Here is an 18464-nt window from a genome sequence, read left to right as displayed (position 1 = left end):
GAAAAAGACAAGAGAGATGAGATCAGTGTATTGAACTTTTCCCTGAATTCTTTTTGCTTTTCTTTCCTCAAATAATGACAGCACGCGAATGCCCTTTAAGTCCCCTGGTATCAGTAGTGCTGTGTCTTGCAAAACATCGCTTGCCTGAATCTAAAAAAATTTGAGGCAAGGAAGTAACTTCTTTCAATGTTATCATTAACTATTTGTGAGAAATAAAGCTATTTGCTGCCTGTTGGAAATATCCATGATTAAAGAAAACATGCCTCTGGCATGGCTACCCTCCTTTGTTACTGGGAGCCCCGATGTTTATTGTTTTAAAGTTGCTTCTTTCCTTTTCAGAAATGAAAACTAATAGCAGTAAAAAAGAAAAGTAAAGGAAAAAAAATGAACCTGAAATGTCTAAGCTACAACTTACTGAGTTTCTAGCATTCATTTCTGTTATAGGTTTGCCATGAGAAACTAAACAAATTTCACACTAAGCCCTTTGTTGCATTTTCTTTGGTTAGAAAGACAAACAAGAATGAAGAATCAAGGGAACCAAAAAGGATTTTTATCTCTAGTGAACATTTGGTTTAGCTTTGTTTTCATGTTGTTTTGGTGGATTTTGTTGTTGTTATTGTTGTGTTTTCCTATTCAAGTATTTCATTATTCCTGAGAAGAGATAGATAATAAATCGGTGTATGATTTTTCACCTTGAAATAAATGGACCTCTTCCTCCAGTGCGGTCTTGCCCAGTGTCTGAGTATAGCAAAACCCAGAGCAGCTCTGGTGATTGTGTCCACATGTGTGTGTGTGGGTGTACGCCCTTGTCCTTCTCCCAGCTGTCACTACCTGTCGTGGAGGGGTCTCTAGGGTTCTGGGGAAAGTCAGCTGTTGCTGTACATCCCTCCTAGTATCTCTTCTCAGTACTAGAGTCGAGATTTTTTGGATCGATTTAGATTTCTAGCCTTTGTCTATGTCGAAGTGAGCAACTCATCCTGGTTGGCCTCGTACCTTCCCAGTACAAGCTCTGAAAAGTCTTCTGTTCTGGGAACCCCCCTCCATCTCGGACATATTTGGAGGGTTGGTCACCCCTGCTTTTCGTGGACACATACACAGGCTTTTCTTTGTGCTTTGTTTCTTGATCAGTTACATGAGGGGGGTGAAGAAAAGTGTAAAATTATTTTGCTCTTTATTTTCCAGTTTTTTTGGGAGGAAAGGAATATATAGCTCTGAGAATGTATACATAATTTGAATACCACTTATGAATAGATTTTATGTAAATATAAGCTATTGTAGAATTATTGTTGGTTTTATAGAAAGGAGAAAAATCCAGTTCAACTTGATGATGAAGGAGGCAGGACATTTTTACGGGTCCTCATTCATCTGATCATGCACGACTACCCGCCTCTGCTATCAGGGGCCCTGCAACTACTGTTCAAGCACTTTAGCCAGAGAGCCGAAGTTTTACAGGCATTTAAACAGGTAAGATTGAATAGCCCCTCAATGGTGCCAGAGCGGAAGCTCCGAAAATGTTGTCTATAACATCCAACCTGACTTCATGGTTGCAGAGTTAATGAGACTGTGAGGCTTTTCCTGGAGATGCTTTCTATTTTTAAAGATAGATGTGGCCTTGTCTTAAGCCAAGACATGATCTATTTTAGAAAGAGTTCCCCACGAGTGATTTTCAGTTAATATCTTTAATGTAAATGACAGGCACAAAGATTTAGGAAGGTGCTGGGGGGTAATACCATATTAGGAATCTTGTTGCCACGGCTATTATTTTGACCCCAGACTTTACTGATAAATTTGGATAGGACAAAATGTATACAGGTGAAAGAAAGGAACTGTTTTGGATCGAATCTTTTTCTTTGTCATCTGAATGACATCAATCTTGAGACTATTCATGAATAATACCTAAGTGCTTACATGTGTTTCACTAATATTTATTTTATTTAATAAAGGGCTGATCTTCATTAGGAAGTTTTATAAGAATCTATTAAAATATGAAATAATTCCAAGACTAAACAAATAGACATAATAATGCATATATTTGGATATGTCATATAATACACATAAATTATAATAAAATCAAAGTTTATACCATGAGGTTTAGACTGTATCAGAATTTTCTTCCATTTATTTTTGTATTTCTACCTCTTTTCAATCACATAGACTCTTGGAGAAATAAACTTTAGCAGTGAAACTAGAGTTGAGGTATCTTTTGTTTTACATTACTCCTTAGCACTCTGCTAGGACTCACTTTTTAAAAATTTATAATTCTTTATATATTGGCTTAGTGTTCACAGATACCTCCAGGTAAGTTTTCATGCTCAATATACATCTAAAATATCCACAAATATTCTAGAAACATGAAACTTCAACTGAGGAACAGCTTAAAAGACCTGGAATTTTTGACATAATTGAAATAGGAATGAAGGAATTTCCTTAAGTACATTAAGGGTTCAGAGTTTTCTGTTTCCAGGTGCAATTGCTGGTGTCCAATCAAGATGTAGATAACTACAAGCAGATAAAGGCGGATCTAGATCAGCTTCGACTCACTGTAGAAAAATCTGAGTTATGGGTTGAGAAGAGCAGCAGCTATGAGAATGGAGAAATGGGTGAAAGTCAAGTAAAAGGTGGTGAAGAGCCAATTGAGGTTCGTTTTCAAGATATTTTTGGAAATAATGATTTTTCAATTTCTTAAGTCATATGCCATCTAGCCAAAGTTGTTCATAAAGAAAAATTTTATTCTGAGTAATACAGCATCAACTTTTTATTTGCCAAATCAGTTAACTCCCTACACCTGTATTTTGGAATTAGTTCTCTCCAATTGCTATCACTTCTTAGCTCATTTGCCTACTTTTTCACTCTCTCTCCTTTTCACGATACATCCGACAGTCCAGGAATCAGGACAATAGGATGGAGTCAGATGGACAAAGAAGGAGTGGGTCCTAAGCATAGACTTGAATAAAGAGGTGAAGTTTTGTCACCACCATCATTTTGTCACTGTGGCTGTTTACTGCCAACCTGTAACTTATTCCTTTCTTTATTGCATATCCTTATATAATACATAAAAATAGCTAACTGGAACAATCTGCTTTAGTGACAGCATGAAAATAGCAAAATTCTGCATTTGCTCTAAAGAGTGGTAAGATGGTGGTCCTATGTCTTCTGTTGTATAGGTTTTAGTTTTCAGTGGGTTAATTAGTTGCTGTTTTCACATTTCACTAAATACTAAATAACCATCTAAATTTTTTTTTATTGAATTTTTTTTCCAACGTTTATTTATTTTTGGGACAGAGAGAGACAGAGCATGAACGGGGGAGGGGCAGAGAGAGAGGGAGACACAGAATCGGAAACAGGCTCCAGGCTCCGAGCCATCAGCCCAGAGCCTGACGCGGGGCTCGAACTCACGGACTGCGATATCGTGACCTGGCTGAAGTCAGACGCTTAACCGACTCTGCCACCCAAGCGCCCCCCATCTAAATTTTTTAAAACTATATTTTAATGGTAACACTTAGCAGACCAATGCCAACATCATAATCGATAAGATATTCTTTCTTAAATGCCTATCTAGTGTTTTATTTAGTTGTTTTTTAATCTGTAGGAATGTAGACTATTTAGGTAGGGTTTGCCTACCACAGCTTCTCTGTTGGAATACCCAAAGTATTGTGTAGTGAAAGGTGAAGACGGAGTGGGAAATAATTTGAGTCCTCAACATGTGGAAAGGGAAGTTCCTCTGGTGGGTTCCTCTGGTGGGTTCCTTGTCTCAGGACTACTTACCACTAATCTGCACAAAACTTTTGACTGAATCTGTTAGCACCTTTTTCTATGATTTTATAATGTAAGTTACTAGAATGTAGAATTTCTACTCCATATAAATTTCTTTCATGACCAGATTTGTTGTTGTTGTTGAAGTAGAGTTCTTACATAGCATATTTAAGAAATAAGAGGACATTTCGTATTTATTTAGTACCTGCTATACATCAAGTCTTAAAGCAGACATTTTCATACACGGTATCTCATTTTGTATGTTACAACAAACTTTGGAGAGAGTTAGATCACATTTCTAAGGATGAGTCAGCTGGAGCTCAGAAAACCCAAGGATTTCGTCACTATTAGGCAGCTCTGCATGACTCAGCTGAGATTTTAACCTGGGTCTTTCTGATGGTACATTCCAGGCTCTTTAATGTAAGACTGCGCTTTCTGATATAATATTTAAAGGTAATAAGAGATGTATTATGCTTTCACAAGGTTGGAATACCTCTTCCTTTTGCAAATACATAATTTGTACATGTTCTAGAGAATAAACATAACGTTGCTTCCCCTTCCAGAACATTGGATTTTTAAAAATAAAGAACAGCTCTAAACCAGAGATAAAAGCATTATGCTGTTTGTAAAAGTTTGCAAAAAATCAGTTAAGAGTATAGGTGAGATGTTCCATGAAAGATGTGAGTCACTAGTCTGAAGTTTAAGTTCCTAATTACTGAAAGAAGTAGAGGAAGACCCTCTATCGTAGTGAATATCCATGGTACCCCCTTCTCAGTTTAATAAGCAATGTTTTGATGTAAGAAAGGAGAAGGTGTTTGATTGAGGATGCCTTCAAAATAAAACTGCATTCCGTGTGGGTTATAAATCTACTTTTCTAGGGATTTCAGATGAATATAAGTCAATGAAGCTGGAATTTATTTATTTATTTGTTGAGTACAGGATTTATCAGTTCAGAAAATGGTGGTAATTCTAGGCACTTGAAGGAGGAAGTGATTTAATACAAGCAGTTATATTTTTGAAAAGTCTGGAGGCGTACGCTTCGGAGGCTGCCCCTGGACTATTGATTTCAAGGTCAAACATTCGTAGCTACGATTCAGAGGTCAAGAAGCTTCTTTGGTTGCTGCTGACACTGCTGCTCCAGCGCCACTGACTCACACCTGAAAAAACACGTGACCAGATAATGGAACACTCCCGTCTATCAGGATTTTCTTCTCAGCCCTTACAGACACAGAAAGATGGCCTTGAATGCATAGGGTATTGAGAGCATGGGTTTTGAGGTCAGATACCCTAGAATTTGCCACCAAGTATACGTGTGACTTTGGGCAACTTATTTTAATTCCCTAAGTGTTTTTTTAATAGTGTATTCAGTGGACACAATAATGGCACTTAGCTCATGGAAATACTGTGAAGATTAAGTGAGCAAGCTGTGCACAAGGCGTGTCAGTGAATAGGACTCCGGTGGGAAAATATAAACAATAAGGTGACATGTTATCTACCACCACGTCAAGAAGTAAGGCTCCAGCTTTAATTCATTCATTTCTCAGTGTGGTAATTATTCACAAATAGACTTAATTTTGAGACTGGTCTTTTCATGGTTGCATCATGGCAGCAGCGTCCTAGACATTATGCCCCTGCGTGACAACACCAGGAAGGGGTATCTATGATTTTCATGCATTTCTGAGTCTCCTGTTTAGGAGCAAGAAAACCTTTTCCAGGCATCCCTTAGTAGGTTCTATCTCATGTCTACTTGACCAAAGCAGGGCCACATGTTTACCTCTAAACCAATGGATTACAAGATTAATTCAGACTAAGTAATAGATGATCCTCAATCTCCAGGATACCCTCCCCTAAATTACAGTGGGAAAGGATAGATAGTAGAACAAAAATGAAATCTACTATCAAGAAAGAACAACCGACAGCATCTGCCAAAGTCAGTAGTCAGTGAATGCTTCTTATAATTATTATTGGTTTTTATGTACAGCATATCGTGCTGTTGACTATGATGGATATTGAATTCTGAAATCTTAGGGTTAAAATATACTCATAGGGGTATCAAGTCCAATTCCTGTGTGATATTTATTTTCTCTCTGAATACCTCACATGAGATATTTCTTAAAACCAAACCACCCTTCTGTGATGGCAAATTCAGTAGCTCTTGAGGTAGCACATTCTACTGAAATGAACACCTAGTTTAAGAAATAGAGTATTACCAGTAAGGAGTCCCTGCAGTCCCTCCCCATATCCCAGAAGAAATCATTCTCATGAGTTTATGATTATTCCCTTGCTTTTCTTAATGGTTTTATCACACATATTTGTATTTCTGGAACATGGGGCATTTGGGTGGCTCAGTTGTTTCAGTGTCTGACTCTTGATTTCAGCTCAGGTCATGATCTCATAATCTATGAGTTGGAGCCCTACATGGGGCTCCACACTGGGCATGAAGCCTGATTGAGATTCTCTTTCTGCCCCTCCCCTTTTCATGCACACACACAAACTCCCTCTCAAAAAATAAATAAATAAAACAAAAAAATATGAAAAATATTTCATTTAGTCTGTTTTGGGTATATTTTTGTCCTCCATCCTTGTTTATATATAGCTGTAACCCATTGATTTTTTTCTAATATATATTAGAATGTGCATTACATTTTATGCACATGTTTATCTAGTTAACTGTTGGTGGACATTTTCATTCTTTAAAGTTCTAGCGTTTTTAAAGAAAATTTGCTACCAAAAGAAATGCTACTTTGAAAACTTTTGTATGTCACCCGATGCACATGTTTAAGAGACTCTTCCAATTAAAGACTTAGATGTGAGACCTGAAACTATAAAAATCTTACAGGAAAACACAGGCAGTAATTTCTTTGACATTGGCTGTAGATATTTTTCTACATATGTCTCCTAAAACAAGGGAAACAAAAGCAAAAATAAACTACTGGGATTATATCAAAATAAAGGCTTATATTTATTTTTTAAATGCTTTTATATTTACTTTTATTTTAGACAGAGAGAGAGAGAGAGAGAGAGAGTGAAAGAGCAGGGGAGACGGGCAGAAGGAGAGAGAGAGAATATTAAGTAGGCTCAGTGTAGAGCCCAACATGGTGCTCAATCCCATGACCCTGGGATCATGACCTGGGCTGAAATCAAGAACTCGGACACTCAACCAACTGAGCTACCCAGGTGCCCCCAAATAAAAAGCTTTTAAACAGCACAGAAAACCATCAACAAAACACAAAGGCAACCTACTGAATGGAAAATATTTGCAAATGATATATCTGTTAAGAGGCTAATATCCAAAATACATAAAGAACTTATACAACTCAGCACCAAAAAACTGAATAATCCAATTAAAGGTGGGCAGAGGACCAGGGTGCCTGGGCAGCTAAGTCAGTTGTGCATCTGACTCTTGATTTTGGCTCAGGTCATGATCCCAGGGTCATGGGATTGAACCCCATGTCCGACTTTGTGCTGAGCATGGAGCCTGCTTAAGATTCCCTCTTCCTCTCTCTCTCCATCCCCCTCCCTCTCTCTCTCCCTTGTCCCTTCCTCCTTCTCGTACTCTTTCTCTCTCTCTAAATAAAAAAGAAATCTACTTAAAAAATGGGCAGAGAACATAAGTAGACATTTTTCCAAAGAAGACATACAGATGAACAGCATGATAAGATGCTCAACATCACTTATCATCAGGGAAATGCAATTTGAAACCACAATGAGATATTGCCTTACATGTGTCAAAATAGCCAAAAATCAAAAAGACAAGAAATAAGTGTTGACAAGGATGTGGAGAAAAAGGAACCCTTGTGAACTGTTGGTAGCAATGTTAATTGGTACAGCCACTGTGGAAAACAGTATGGAGGTTCCTCAAGAAATTAAAAATAAAAATACCATATAATCCAATCATTGCACCAGTGGGTATTTACCCAATGAAAATTAAAACACTAATTCAAAAAGATATATGCAATATATGCACCCTTACTTTTATTGCAGCATTATTTACAGTAGGCATGATGTGGACGCAACCTAAGTGTCCATTGATAGATGAATAGATACAAAGATGTGGTGTATGTATGTGTACACACACACACACACACACACACACACACACACACACGAATATTACACAGCCATAAAAAAGAATGAGATTGTGCCATTTGCAACAGCATGGATGGACTTAGCATTATGCCAAGTGAAATAGGTTGGACTGAGAAAGATAAAATCCACATGATTTCATTCATATGTGGAATCTAAAATAAAACCAATGAACACACAAACAAAAAGCAGAATCAGATCTGTAAGTACAGAGAATAAACTGAGGGAGAAAGAGGGGATGGGCAAAATGGATGAAGGATAGGAGATCTAGGTTTCCAGTTAGGGAAGGAATAAGTCACCGGAATAAAAGGCACAGTACAGGGGATATAGTCAGTGATAATGTAATAGTGTGGTGTGGTGACAGATGGTAGCTACACTTGGTATCATAATATAGAGAGAAGTTGAATCGCTATGTTGCACACGTAAACTGATGTAACATTGTGTGTCAACTATCCTCAAATTAAAAAAAATTAAAAAAGAGACTTCAGGATATATATTTAGGTGTAAAACATCTAGTGTGTTTACTTTTACCAAATAATGCCAGTTGTTTTCCAAAGACCGAGTGACACTCCCTCCAGCAATATATGAGAGTTCCTTATCCTCATAACTGCTGGTTTTTTCGCTTTTCCATTTCTGACAATTGGGTGCATTGACACATTTTCTCTGTTGTGATTTTGCTGGCATTACTCATGAGGTTGAGCATATTTTCACATGCTTATTGGCCATTTCACTTCCACTTCCATTTTAGATTAGGTTAAATTTTGTATGGGCAAGTTAGGTCCTACCAATCCATGTATACCTACTACTGAGGCTAAAAATATAAAAAAAAATTTTTTTAGTAATTATTTATTTTTGAGAGAGAGACAGAGTGCGAGCGGGAGAGGGCAGAGAGAGAGGGAGACACAGAATCTGAAGACACAGAATCTCCAGGCTCTGAGCTGTCAGCACAGAGCCCAACGCAGGGCTCGAACTCACGGACTGAGAGATCATGACCTGAGCCGAAGTTGGACGCTTAACTGACTGAGCCGCCCAGGTGCCCCAAGGCTAAAAATATTTTTGACTGCAAGTCATGATTATCCTATCCTATAAGTTCAAACTTGTGTACAATCTTTTCATCTGTTATTTCTTTTTCTCTTACTTTGTTGTGTTGATAAGATTTTTCCAGTATAATGTTGAAAAGATAATGTCTTGCTATCCTTGTCTTGCTTCTGATCTTTAAGGGAATAATTTTAATATTTCAATGTTGAACATAATGTTTATTATCCATTTGTTTTGTAGATACCCTTTATCAATTAGAGAAATCCCCTTCTATTTCTAGTTTGCTAATTTTTACCATGAATGGTTATTGGCTTTAATTAAATACAGTGTAAGCATTTATCAAGATTATGTTCTTTTTCTGTAATCTTAATCTGCTAATTTTTAAAAAGTTTTCATTGAAGTTCTAGTTACTTAACATATAGTGTAATGTTAGTTTCAGGTGCACGATATAGTGATTCGACACTTCCATACATCAGCCAGTGCTCATCACAAGTGCACTCCTTCATCCCCATCACCTATTTCACCCATCCTCCCCTAATCTGCTAATTTTTAAAAAAAAGTTTATTTTTATTTATTTTGAGAGAGAAAGAGAGCACAAGGGGGAGGGGCAGAAAGAGAGGAGAGAGAGACTCCCAAGCAGGCTCCCTGCTGTCAGCGCAGACCCTGCTGTGGGGCTTGTGGGGTTCGATCTCACGAACCATGAGATCATGACCTGAGCCGAAATCAAGAGTCGAATGCTTAATTGACTGAGCCACCCAGGCACTGCTAATTTTAATAGCATGACTCATAAATAGAGCTTCTACCATAGTAACCTTGCATTCTAAAATAAATATATCTTGGTGATAATTTTTACATTGCTAGATCCAGTTTGCTAATATTTTGTTTAGGATTTAACAACTATGTTGTCAGTGAGACTGGCCTGTAATTTTCCTTCCTTGTACTGTTCCTGTCAAGTGTCACTAGCAAGGTTAGACTGATTTCATAATAAAGTGAGCTGCAAGATCTAATCCTTTCTGTGCATATGATTAGATATCTATTCCATAAATGTTTTTAAAAATATTTTTTATAGTTTATTTATTTATTTTGAGAGAGAGCGAGCATGAGTGAGAGGGAGGCAGAGAGAGAAGGATAGAGAGAGAATTCCAAGCAGGCTCCACACTGTCAGCATGGATCCTGATGTGGGGCTTGAACTCACAAACCATGAGATCATGACCTGAGCTGAGGTCAGACACTTAACTGACTGAGCCCTATTCTGTAAATGTTTGACAAAGCTTATCTGTGAATCTGCCTGGGCCTTGGATTTAGTTTGTGGGAAGATTTTAACTACTGATTCAATTTCTTTAATGGATAAATTAATTCAAATTTTCTATTTTGGGTCAGTTTGTTTTATTTTTCTGGCCATATGCTTTAGTTTTCAAATTTATTGGCCTAAATTTATTGATATTCTTTCATTATCTTTTAACATTTCTTCTATCTCTTTAGCTTCAGACCCCTTTTTTATTCCTGATATTGTTTACTTGTGTTAAATTTTTCTTTTGCCCCTTTTAATTTCACTATTTGTGTTGTATACTTCTGTGGGTTCTGACAAATGTACAATGTCATGTGTCATCTTACCAGCATTGCACATATTTTGATCATCCTTTTTAGTGAATCCATTTTTGGCTTTGTTGAGCTTTTGGTTTGTTATTTTGTTATATTTGTTCTGCTATAACCTTTTATGTTTCAGATTTTAAAAAATTTAACGGTATAATTTCCTTCTAAGGAACTGCATTCCACAAATTTTGACAAATGCCATTTATATTATTGTTCAATATTAGATATTTTAAAATTTCCATTATGACTTCTTCTTTCTCCCAGAATTACTTGGAAATGAGTTCTTAAATTTCCAAATGTCTAGACAAAATTTATCCCTTTTTGTTATTGAATTCTTAATTAATTAACTTGTGGCAAGAGAACGTGGTTCTGATGCCATCAGTTATCCAAAATTTGTTGAGACTTGCTTTTTGGCCTATTATATACCATCAGGTTTTGTAAATGTTTTATGTGGGCTTGAGAAGAATGTGAACAGGCATAGGGTTCCTTGTATATGGGTAGTAAGTCAAGCTTATTGTGTTTAAAATTTTTCTTAATGTTTATTTTTGAGAGACAGAGAAAGACAGAGTGTGAGTGGGGGAAGGGCAGAGAGAGAGAGGGAGACACAGAATCCAAAGCAAGCTCCAGGTTCGGGGCTGTCAGCACAGAGCCACTGCAGGGCTTGAACTCACGCACCATGAGATCATGACCTGAGCTGAAGTCGGACGCTTAACCAACCCAGCCACCCAGGTGCCCCAAGCTTCTTGTGTTTGAATCATTTATCTACTTACTAATATTTTTGTTTTCTTGACATATCCATAATTGAGAGAGATTTGTTGACATTTCCACTACAATAGTAGGTTTATGAATTTTTTTCCTGTAGTTTTATTAATTTTTACTTTGTATGTTTTAAGGCTATTTTTGTTTGCTTGGTTTTCTTCCACTTAACTTTTTAAAAAAATTTGTGTATAGTTGACATGTTTTAAAAACTTTTTTAATGTTTATGTGTTTATTTTGAGGGAGAGAGAGAGAGAGTCCATGCACACAAGCAGGAGAGGACAGAGAGAGAAGGGGAGAGAGAATCCCAAGCAGACTCTGTAGTGTCAGTGCAGAGCCTGATGTGGGGCTTGAACTCACAAATCATGAGATCATGACCTGAGCCGAAATCAAGAGTCAGACACTTAACCAACTGAGCCACCCAGGTGCCCCCTAGTTGACATGTTTTAAGGCTATTTTATTTGATGCCTATAAATTTAAAATTAGTTTTTTCTGGGAAAACACCGTTTATTGGTTGAAAGATATTTTCTCCCACTTCTGATGATAATATTTCATGTCTTCAGGCTTCCGTTGGTACTGTTGAAAAGTTTGCTGTCTGTTGAATAGTGGTGCTTTAATTCTGAAACTGATTAAGTGTATGTTAAAGTTTATGATTGCTTCAATATCTGTTAATTTCCTTTTCATGTTTTCCCTACCTGGGACTTTGTGCTGAATTGGAATAATTTTTTTAGACTCATATAAGTCTCTCTTTAAATATGTCTTATCTGCAGTCCACCTACTGAGTTTGTAACTTCAGTCATATTTTTTCATACTTGCAATTTGATTTTTAAAACAATCCTTTTGGTCATTTTTGATCATCTTTTGTTGCTTGCTAATTTTTGTGATTCCATATGGCTATTTTTTAGACTGTGTATAATAATTCCAGGACCAGAATACCTTGGGTATTTTTTTATGATTCTCACTCATGTTGCCTGTTTCCTCATATATTTGGTCATCTTTGATTATGAGCTCATACCTTTTTTTTTTAATAGACTTTTTTAGAGCAGTTTTAGATTTAGAGAAAAACTGTGCACAGAGTACAGCAAATTCCCATATACTTCCCCCATGGTCATATTATCATTAATATGGCACATTTATTCTTCGATAAGCCAATATGGATATATTACTATTAATTAAAGCCCATAAGTTTACTTTAGGTTTTACTATTTATGTTGTAAAATTCTATGGCTTTTGACAAATGCATAACGTCACACATGGTATCACACAGAATAGCTTCACTGCCCTAAAAATCCTCTGTGCTCCACCTGTTTGTTCTTCCCTTGTGAAACCCCAAGTCCGGGAAACCACCGATCTCTTTACTGTCTTTATTTTTTTGCCTTCTCCAGAATGTCGTATGGTTGGAATCGCACAACATACAGTTTTTGGAGACTGGCTTCTTTCATTTAGCAGTACACATTTGAGGTTCTTTTATGCCCTTTTGTAACTTGCTAGCTCATTTCTTTTTATCACTGAATAACACCCCATTGTTGGATTGACAACAGTTTATCCATTCACCTATTGAAGGACATCTTGGTTGCTTCCAGTTTGGGGCAGTTACGAATCATGCTCTTGTCAACATTCGAGTGTGGGATTTGAGCTCTTATGTTTTCGACTTCGGGCATGGGGGTTGAAATTGGGCATATTTTCCTCCTGAGTATTTGTATTTGTGATTGCCTTGGCCTGATGCCAGGGGTCGCTGCTGGCCTGAGACCACGATGCTTTCTTCTACATCTGTCTGAAGGCAGGAGTCTCAGGTTTAGTTCCCCAAATTTGACACTTGCTTAGAACTGACTTCATCTGTGTTGCTAGCATTGGCATTTACCTTCAGGAAACCTTATCATATTGCCTTGAAGCTTAGAGTTCTGATTTGGTTTTAGGTTACTTTTTTTCTTTTCTTTTCTTCCTTTCTTTTTTTTTTTTTTTTTCCAGTAGATGGAAGATGGGGTTTTGGAGTTCTCCTTTGTTTTCTGTGAGCCCAGAAATGTACTTCAAATAGGTTCTTTATCTAGGATGTAGCTGTTTTGTAATAGGAGGGTCGTTTGCAGTTTTAAGTTTGCTACTCTTGCAGGAGTCCATGGGAATGTGTTTACTTAGATATTTAGTAATTTAAAAAATTTATTATGAACTTATATCCTATGGAACTTTATATGTGTAATTCCTCTGAGGGTTATGTTTAATCTAGAGAAAATTTCATTTGCTTCTGTGAGGCACTTTAGGTTGCTTTATTTTTGTAACTGTATTAAACAATCTTTTTGGCTTTGGACCTTTGAGGGCCCTTTAATAGTGGGAATTCTAGTCACAAATCTTTTTTTTTTTTATAACTTTTTAAAATGTTTTATTTATTTTTGAGACAGAGAGAGACAGAGCATGAGCAGGGGAAGGACAGAGAGAGAGGGAGACACAGAATCTGAAATAGGCTCCAGGCTCTGAGCTGTCAGCACAGAGCCAGATGCAGGGCTCAAACTCACAAACTGTGAGATCATGACCTGAGCTGAAGTCCGATGCCCAACCTACTGAGCCACTCAGGTGCCCCTCTAGTCACAAATCTTAAGTGAAAATGGGCTTGTCTTTGTATGCAGGAGCTCAGGAGAATTCTTTTTTTTTTTTTTTTTTTTTTTTTTGGCTTTGACCAAGCCAAGGCTAAGTCAGGTATCCCTTTGTTCTTCTTTGGGCCACATCTTTTCCTGGTTTATTATTCTGGATATCTCCTCTAAGGATTCCTGGTTTGAAGGCAGGGTCTCTAATCAGAACTCCTGTCTTCCTTGGGATTCAGGCTTTGTTTGCTTTCCATTGTGTGAGTGAGACATATTTAAACTCAGTCTCCAGGTTATAAGACATGGACAGATGCCCTGAGGGCCAGTCCTGTTTGAATCCAGTGGTTGACTACTGCTTGTAAATTTTGATGAATTTTTATGTTTTCTGGCCTCTATTTACTTCCTTTTTTTTATTTTTACTAAAAAAGGATTTTTTTTTTTCCAAAATGGGATATTTAAAAGGTTTTATCTATCACTTTTAGATGTTGTACTTGGAGGGGTTTCTCCACACTTCTACTTTGTCATATTGGACAGTTCTTAAGTTTTCTTTAAACTCTTCAAACTCTTCTTTATTTTGAGCCCATACATTTGTCCTTTTAATATCTGTTTACTGATGTAGGTTTGAGGCAATGTGGACCATATCTGAACTGTCTCTTTTGGATTACTGTTGTGCCTCTCTAGAGCAAAATCCTTCTTTTGAACATTCTGCTTAAAGTGTAATTTCAATTTCTTCCCCATCGTGCCTATGTAAGGCTTTGTACACACCTAAACTTCTCATTTCCCTCCTTGAAATTCAATATCTGCAATCAGAACTAATGTTCAAGATATGGCTCTTGTCCTCAAAGAACGAATGTGTGCAAAACATTGTGACAAAATGCATGATTAAATACTGAACTGTGCTTGTAAAAATGAGGGAGGAGTCACCGTGGGCCTGAGGACTTGGAGAAGGCTACACTATTTTCAAGGGTTGGGAACACTTAATTAGCTAATAGATTAAAGAATAGTAGCAAGAGAAGCAGAGTTCAACAGGAATAAGTGGTCTGTATTTGAAGTGTCTGGAAACCGGGAGCCTCTGAAAATTCTTGGGTTCGGAGGTGAGTATACTATCTTGGAAAGTTTAGTCTGGCAGAACAAGGGACTAAAGGTGGGGACCAAGTAGGAGCCTCTTGCTTAAATTGAGGTGTGAGGTTATACACGTATGAACTAGGGCAGCAGGGGTAGAAATATATATACATAGGTGGGTAGATTGCAAAGACAGGAGAGTTTTGCATTTATAATAGCCTAATACAAGGAGAAAAAAGTGAGAAACTACAAAGTTACTAACATACACAGCCAAATAAGCTATGCTTTGCAATGAACCAACTGTCAAAGCTCGTGACAATTTATTGTCAACAGGGTGAAATATGTCACAATATCAATGGAAACAGCCAGTAGCAGGCAGCATGCACTGTAGCAGGCCAAAACAGATAATAATCCTTTGTTGTTCAGTAAATCTTTACAAAGGCTCTAAACACAGAATGATTAGCATTGTTTTAAAATGGCTCATAAGGGTCTTTGTGCCTGCTTAGATATCAGAAGACCAGATAACATTAATGTGATTCTTTATTTTTAAACGTGGTTCTTCATCTTAGTAATAAAAAATGTTTCTTATAACATAACATAAAAGGTTTTTTTTTCTTAATGGTAAGACACCTTTACCTTGGGCAAGAAATGTGAATTGACAATCCATCTGCTAATACTAACAAATCTCAGCATATGATCCCAAACTCTCCTATTATTGTAGTTGATTCTCTTATAAATAGGGCAGAGGATGGGGTGGATTTGGTCCTTAGCAGCTGTGAGTTTTATTACCTGTTGTATGTTATATTTTCTTTTATTAAACTTATTTTCCAGGGCATTAGAAGACTATACTCTCCTTGTTGAAAGATTAAAGGCTAGAATAGAACAAGTTGCCAAATATCAGTAGTATTACTAATTCATCACATTCAAATATGTGTCGAATTCTAAACATAGGAAAGAGGGATTAATTCAGAAAAACATATTCAAAGGGGTTAAGTCAGGATTGCCCTTCACATCCATGCATTATAGATTTATATCTGCCCATTTAATTTCATAATTTTCTATTCTTTTAATGGATGTGTAATGTAAGGAACAGAATTAACTGAAAAATATCCCTGGATTTCCAGACAACAAGCTGGCTGGACTGTTTTGGAGGTCAGAGTAGGGAGTGTGGGAGGCAGTGTCTTCTCTTTTGAGTGTCTGTACCCAGTTCAGCTTCTGATGGGCAGAACTATGGCTTCTGGTCCTCAGCCAGAACTGTCCAATTTCTATGGACTCCTAGGTGGTGTTCCTGATACATTCCTATAAACAGTGGGCGCCTAAATCCAGACAGCCTAGTGCCCAAGATGTTAGTGTGCACCTTCATTGGTAGATTTGCTCTTACGCTTGCCCCATAAGAAGTTACTACAAGGTGGAGTAGGAGCAGTTGCTCAGAAATCTAGACCCTTGCTGCTGTTTGGCATAGTACCCAGCCCCTATGTGGGGTGATGGAAGGATGGGGGACACGTGCCTTTCTTGCTGACACTTGGCTTGTGCTTTCCCCCTTGCCCAATGAAACTATTCTTTCTCTATGCTAAGGGATGCTATGGAGTCATCCTGGGCATGTGGTAACCGCAGAGGAGTGCATGTGGTGTGAGAGACATTATTCCTCACTTTATCTCTATGATCATTTTAAACATAAGTCCTTGAAGATTTTGCACTTCACTGGGAATGATACACTCTCATTATTAAGGATTTTTGTTCTCTTAGCATCAACTTTCCTCATAGGTATTTGAATTTTCATTTGCAGATTTATCTTAGTGAGAGAATGAATTTAAATCCTTCCTGTCTTCTCTCCTTCCTTTTTCTCCCTTCCCTCCATTGTTTTTTCTCTATTTCTCTCTGGGCACACCTTTCTCGTCTCATGGTTTTTCTATTACCTCCATATGCTATTATTCTTTAAAAGCAAAAACTGGTTTCCATTCTTTGCCTACTGCTTCTGATCTTTTTTCTCTGATAAGCAAGAAGGCAAGGAGGCAGATCCCTCTAGAAGGATATCTTGAAAGAAAATTGTGCTTTTCCAAGTGCTAGTACTTTGATTCTGCACAGCAGGAAAATAGTCCTACATAAACTTTGTTTCTTCAGCAAAACTTCTGATTGACTAACTCTTGACAAAAGCAACGGGTACAATTTCTAACCTTCATGGCTTGGTACAGATGGAGTCCATGTGCTTTAGACAGAACCTTCCTACATGTCCTGCCCAATGAAGGACACTGTGGCATTTGCATTAAGAACTTTTGTCCATTGATTTCGGGGCATGCTTTCCTGAATTTTCCTTTTCTGGAATTTGTTTTCTTATCTCCATTTTTTAAATTTTGCCACAGACCTTGTTGTATATTTATTTCATTTGTTTATATAACATTACATATCCTGTCTTTGCCTCTGAGAAAATGCTACTGAAGGTGATTGCTTAGGTGAGTGCCACAAAAATAAGTCCTTTTACAAGATACCCATCCGAAAATGAATTTTTGGTTTTGAGCCAAATGCTACTTTTATACATCCTCATTCCATTTGGTTATAATGCAAATTCTTGAATGTAATGCTTACATCCCCTGAGTTTGTTTCTTTGAATTACTTCTATAAGAGTCTTTTCCCTTCTTGTCTTTTGGCCTACATTTAAAATTAATGCTGTTTTAGGATAAACTTAGTATTTCCCTCCTTGTTATAGAGAACAGTTCCTGTCTTGCTATTTTTTTTTTCACTTTGCCATTTGTTCGCAATTTCATGTAAGTTGTTAGTGAGAATTCTAAGTTTTTATATGGTTTCTTTTCCTCAGCAAGTAGCTTATAAGAATATGATAGAAGTTGATTCATTCACATTAGAGCAGATGTCATTGGACCAGGCACTAACATTTCTGTAACGCTTGCTTGCTAAAGAGTGAGTCTAAAAGAAGGTGCTGATGGCTTTCCTTTACATTCTGTGTGTACATCCCCCTTCTCGCAGCTACATCAGGGAGTGTTGTGATATGATTGTTTCTAGGGAAGCTTCTTTCACACAGCATCTCAGGTATCAGACACAGTCTCTAAGGACTCTATTATATTGCTGTTTTCATTTCCTGTACTGTGCTTTGTTATTCTGTGTCACCCTGTTGACAAAAGGGTTGCCTGTCCTTTCTATGTTTTATATCACTGGTGAGGATTATATTAAAAAGTATTATAGTATAAATACAGTATTATAAAAAGTGTTATATATTGCTATACTGTAATGGGTTCCTGATGCATTTTTATGAAAACAACTATGAGTTTACATTGAAAAGACCTGTCATCCATTTATTCCCTGTTTTCCTAAATTCCCTCCAGTGCCCTCTAGTGGAACACCCTCTTTTGGTACCTTATTTATCAGAGATATAGATGACCAAGGAGATTTGGGATGTTTTCTAGGACATCTGATTAAACCTCATCAAATACTAATTAAAATGCTGTCAAATGAGTCCATATTGTATTTGTCTTGGGACAAAGGGAAAGGAAATGGGTTTGGGGTAAGGTTAGGAATATGTTTTTACCCTCTAGAAGGGAAAGTATTTGGATTTGAGTTGAAGGAAGTCTGAAGGGAAGTTATCTGCCAGTG

At 37.2% G+C, this 18464-nt stretch overlaps 1 protein-coding gene across 6 annotated transcripts in view; it reads left to right on the top strand.

Moving 5' to 3' along the window:
* Positions 1-18464, top strand: part of ITPR2 (inositol 1,4,5-trisphosphate receptor type 2) — a 505414-nt gene that overhangs the window by 202395 nt on the left and 284555 nt on the right. For all 6 annotated transcript variants that reach the window (XM_030322010.1, XM_030322009.1, XM_030322008.1 and 3 more), the window contains 2 exons: positions 1299-1464; positions 2465-2638. In XM_030322010.1, coding sequence (XP_030177870.1) covers positions 1299-1464; positions 2465-2638 — 340 coding nt within the window. The remainder of the gene's footprint in view (positions 1-1298; positions 1465-2464; positions 2639-18464) is intronic.

The sequence above is a fragment of the Lynx canadensis genome, chromosome B4 (genome assembly GCF_007474595.2).
Source record: "Lynx canadensis isolate LIC74 chromosome B4, mLynCan4.pri.v2, whole genome shotgun sequence".
Taxonomy (NCBI): Eukaryota; Metazoa; Chordata; class Mammalia; order Carnivora; family Felidae; genus Lynx; species Lynx canadensis.
The sequence above is the reverse complement of the archived record's forward strand: the minus strand, read 5'-3'. Positions and strand labels throughout refer to the sequence as shown.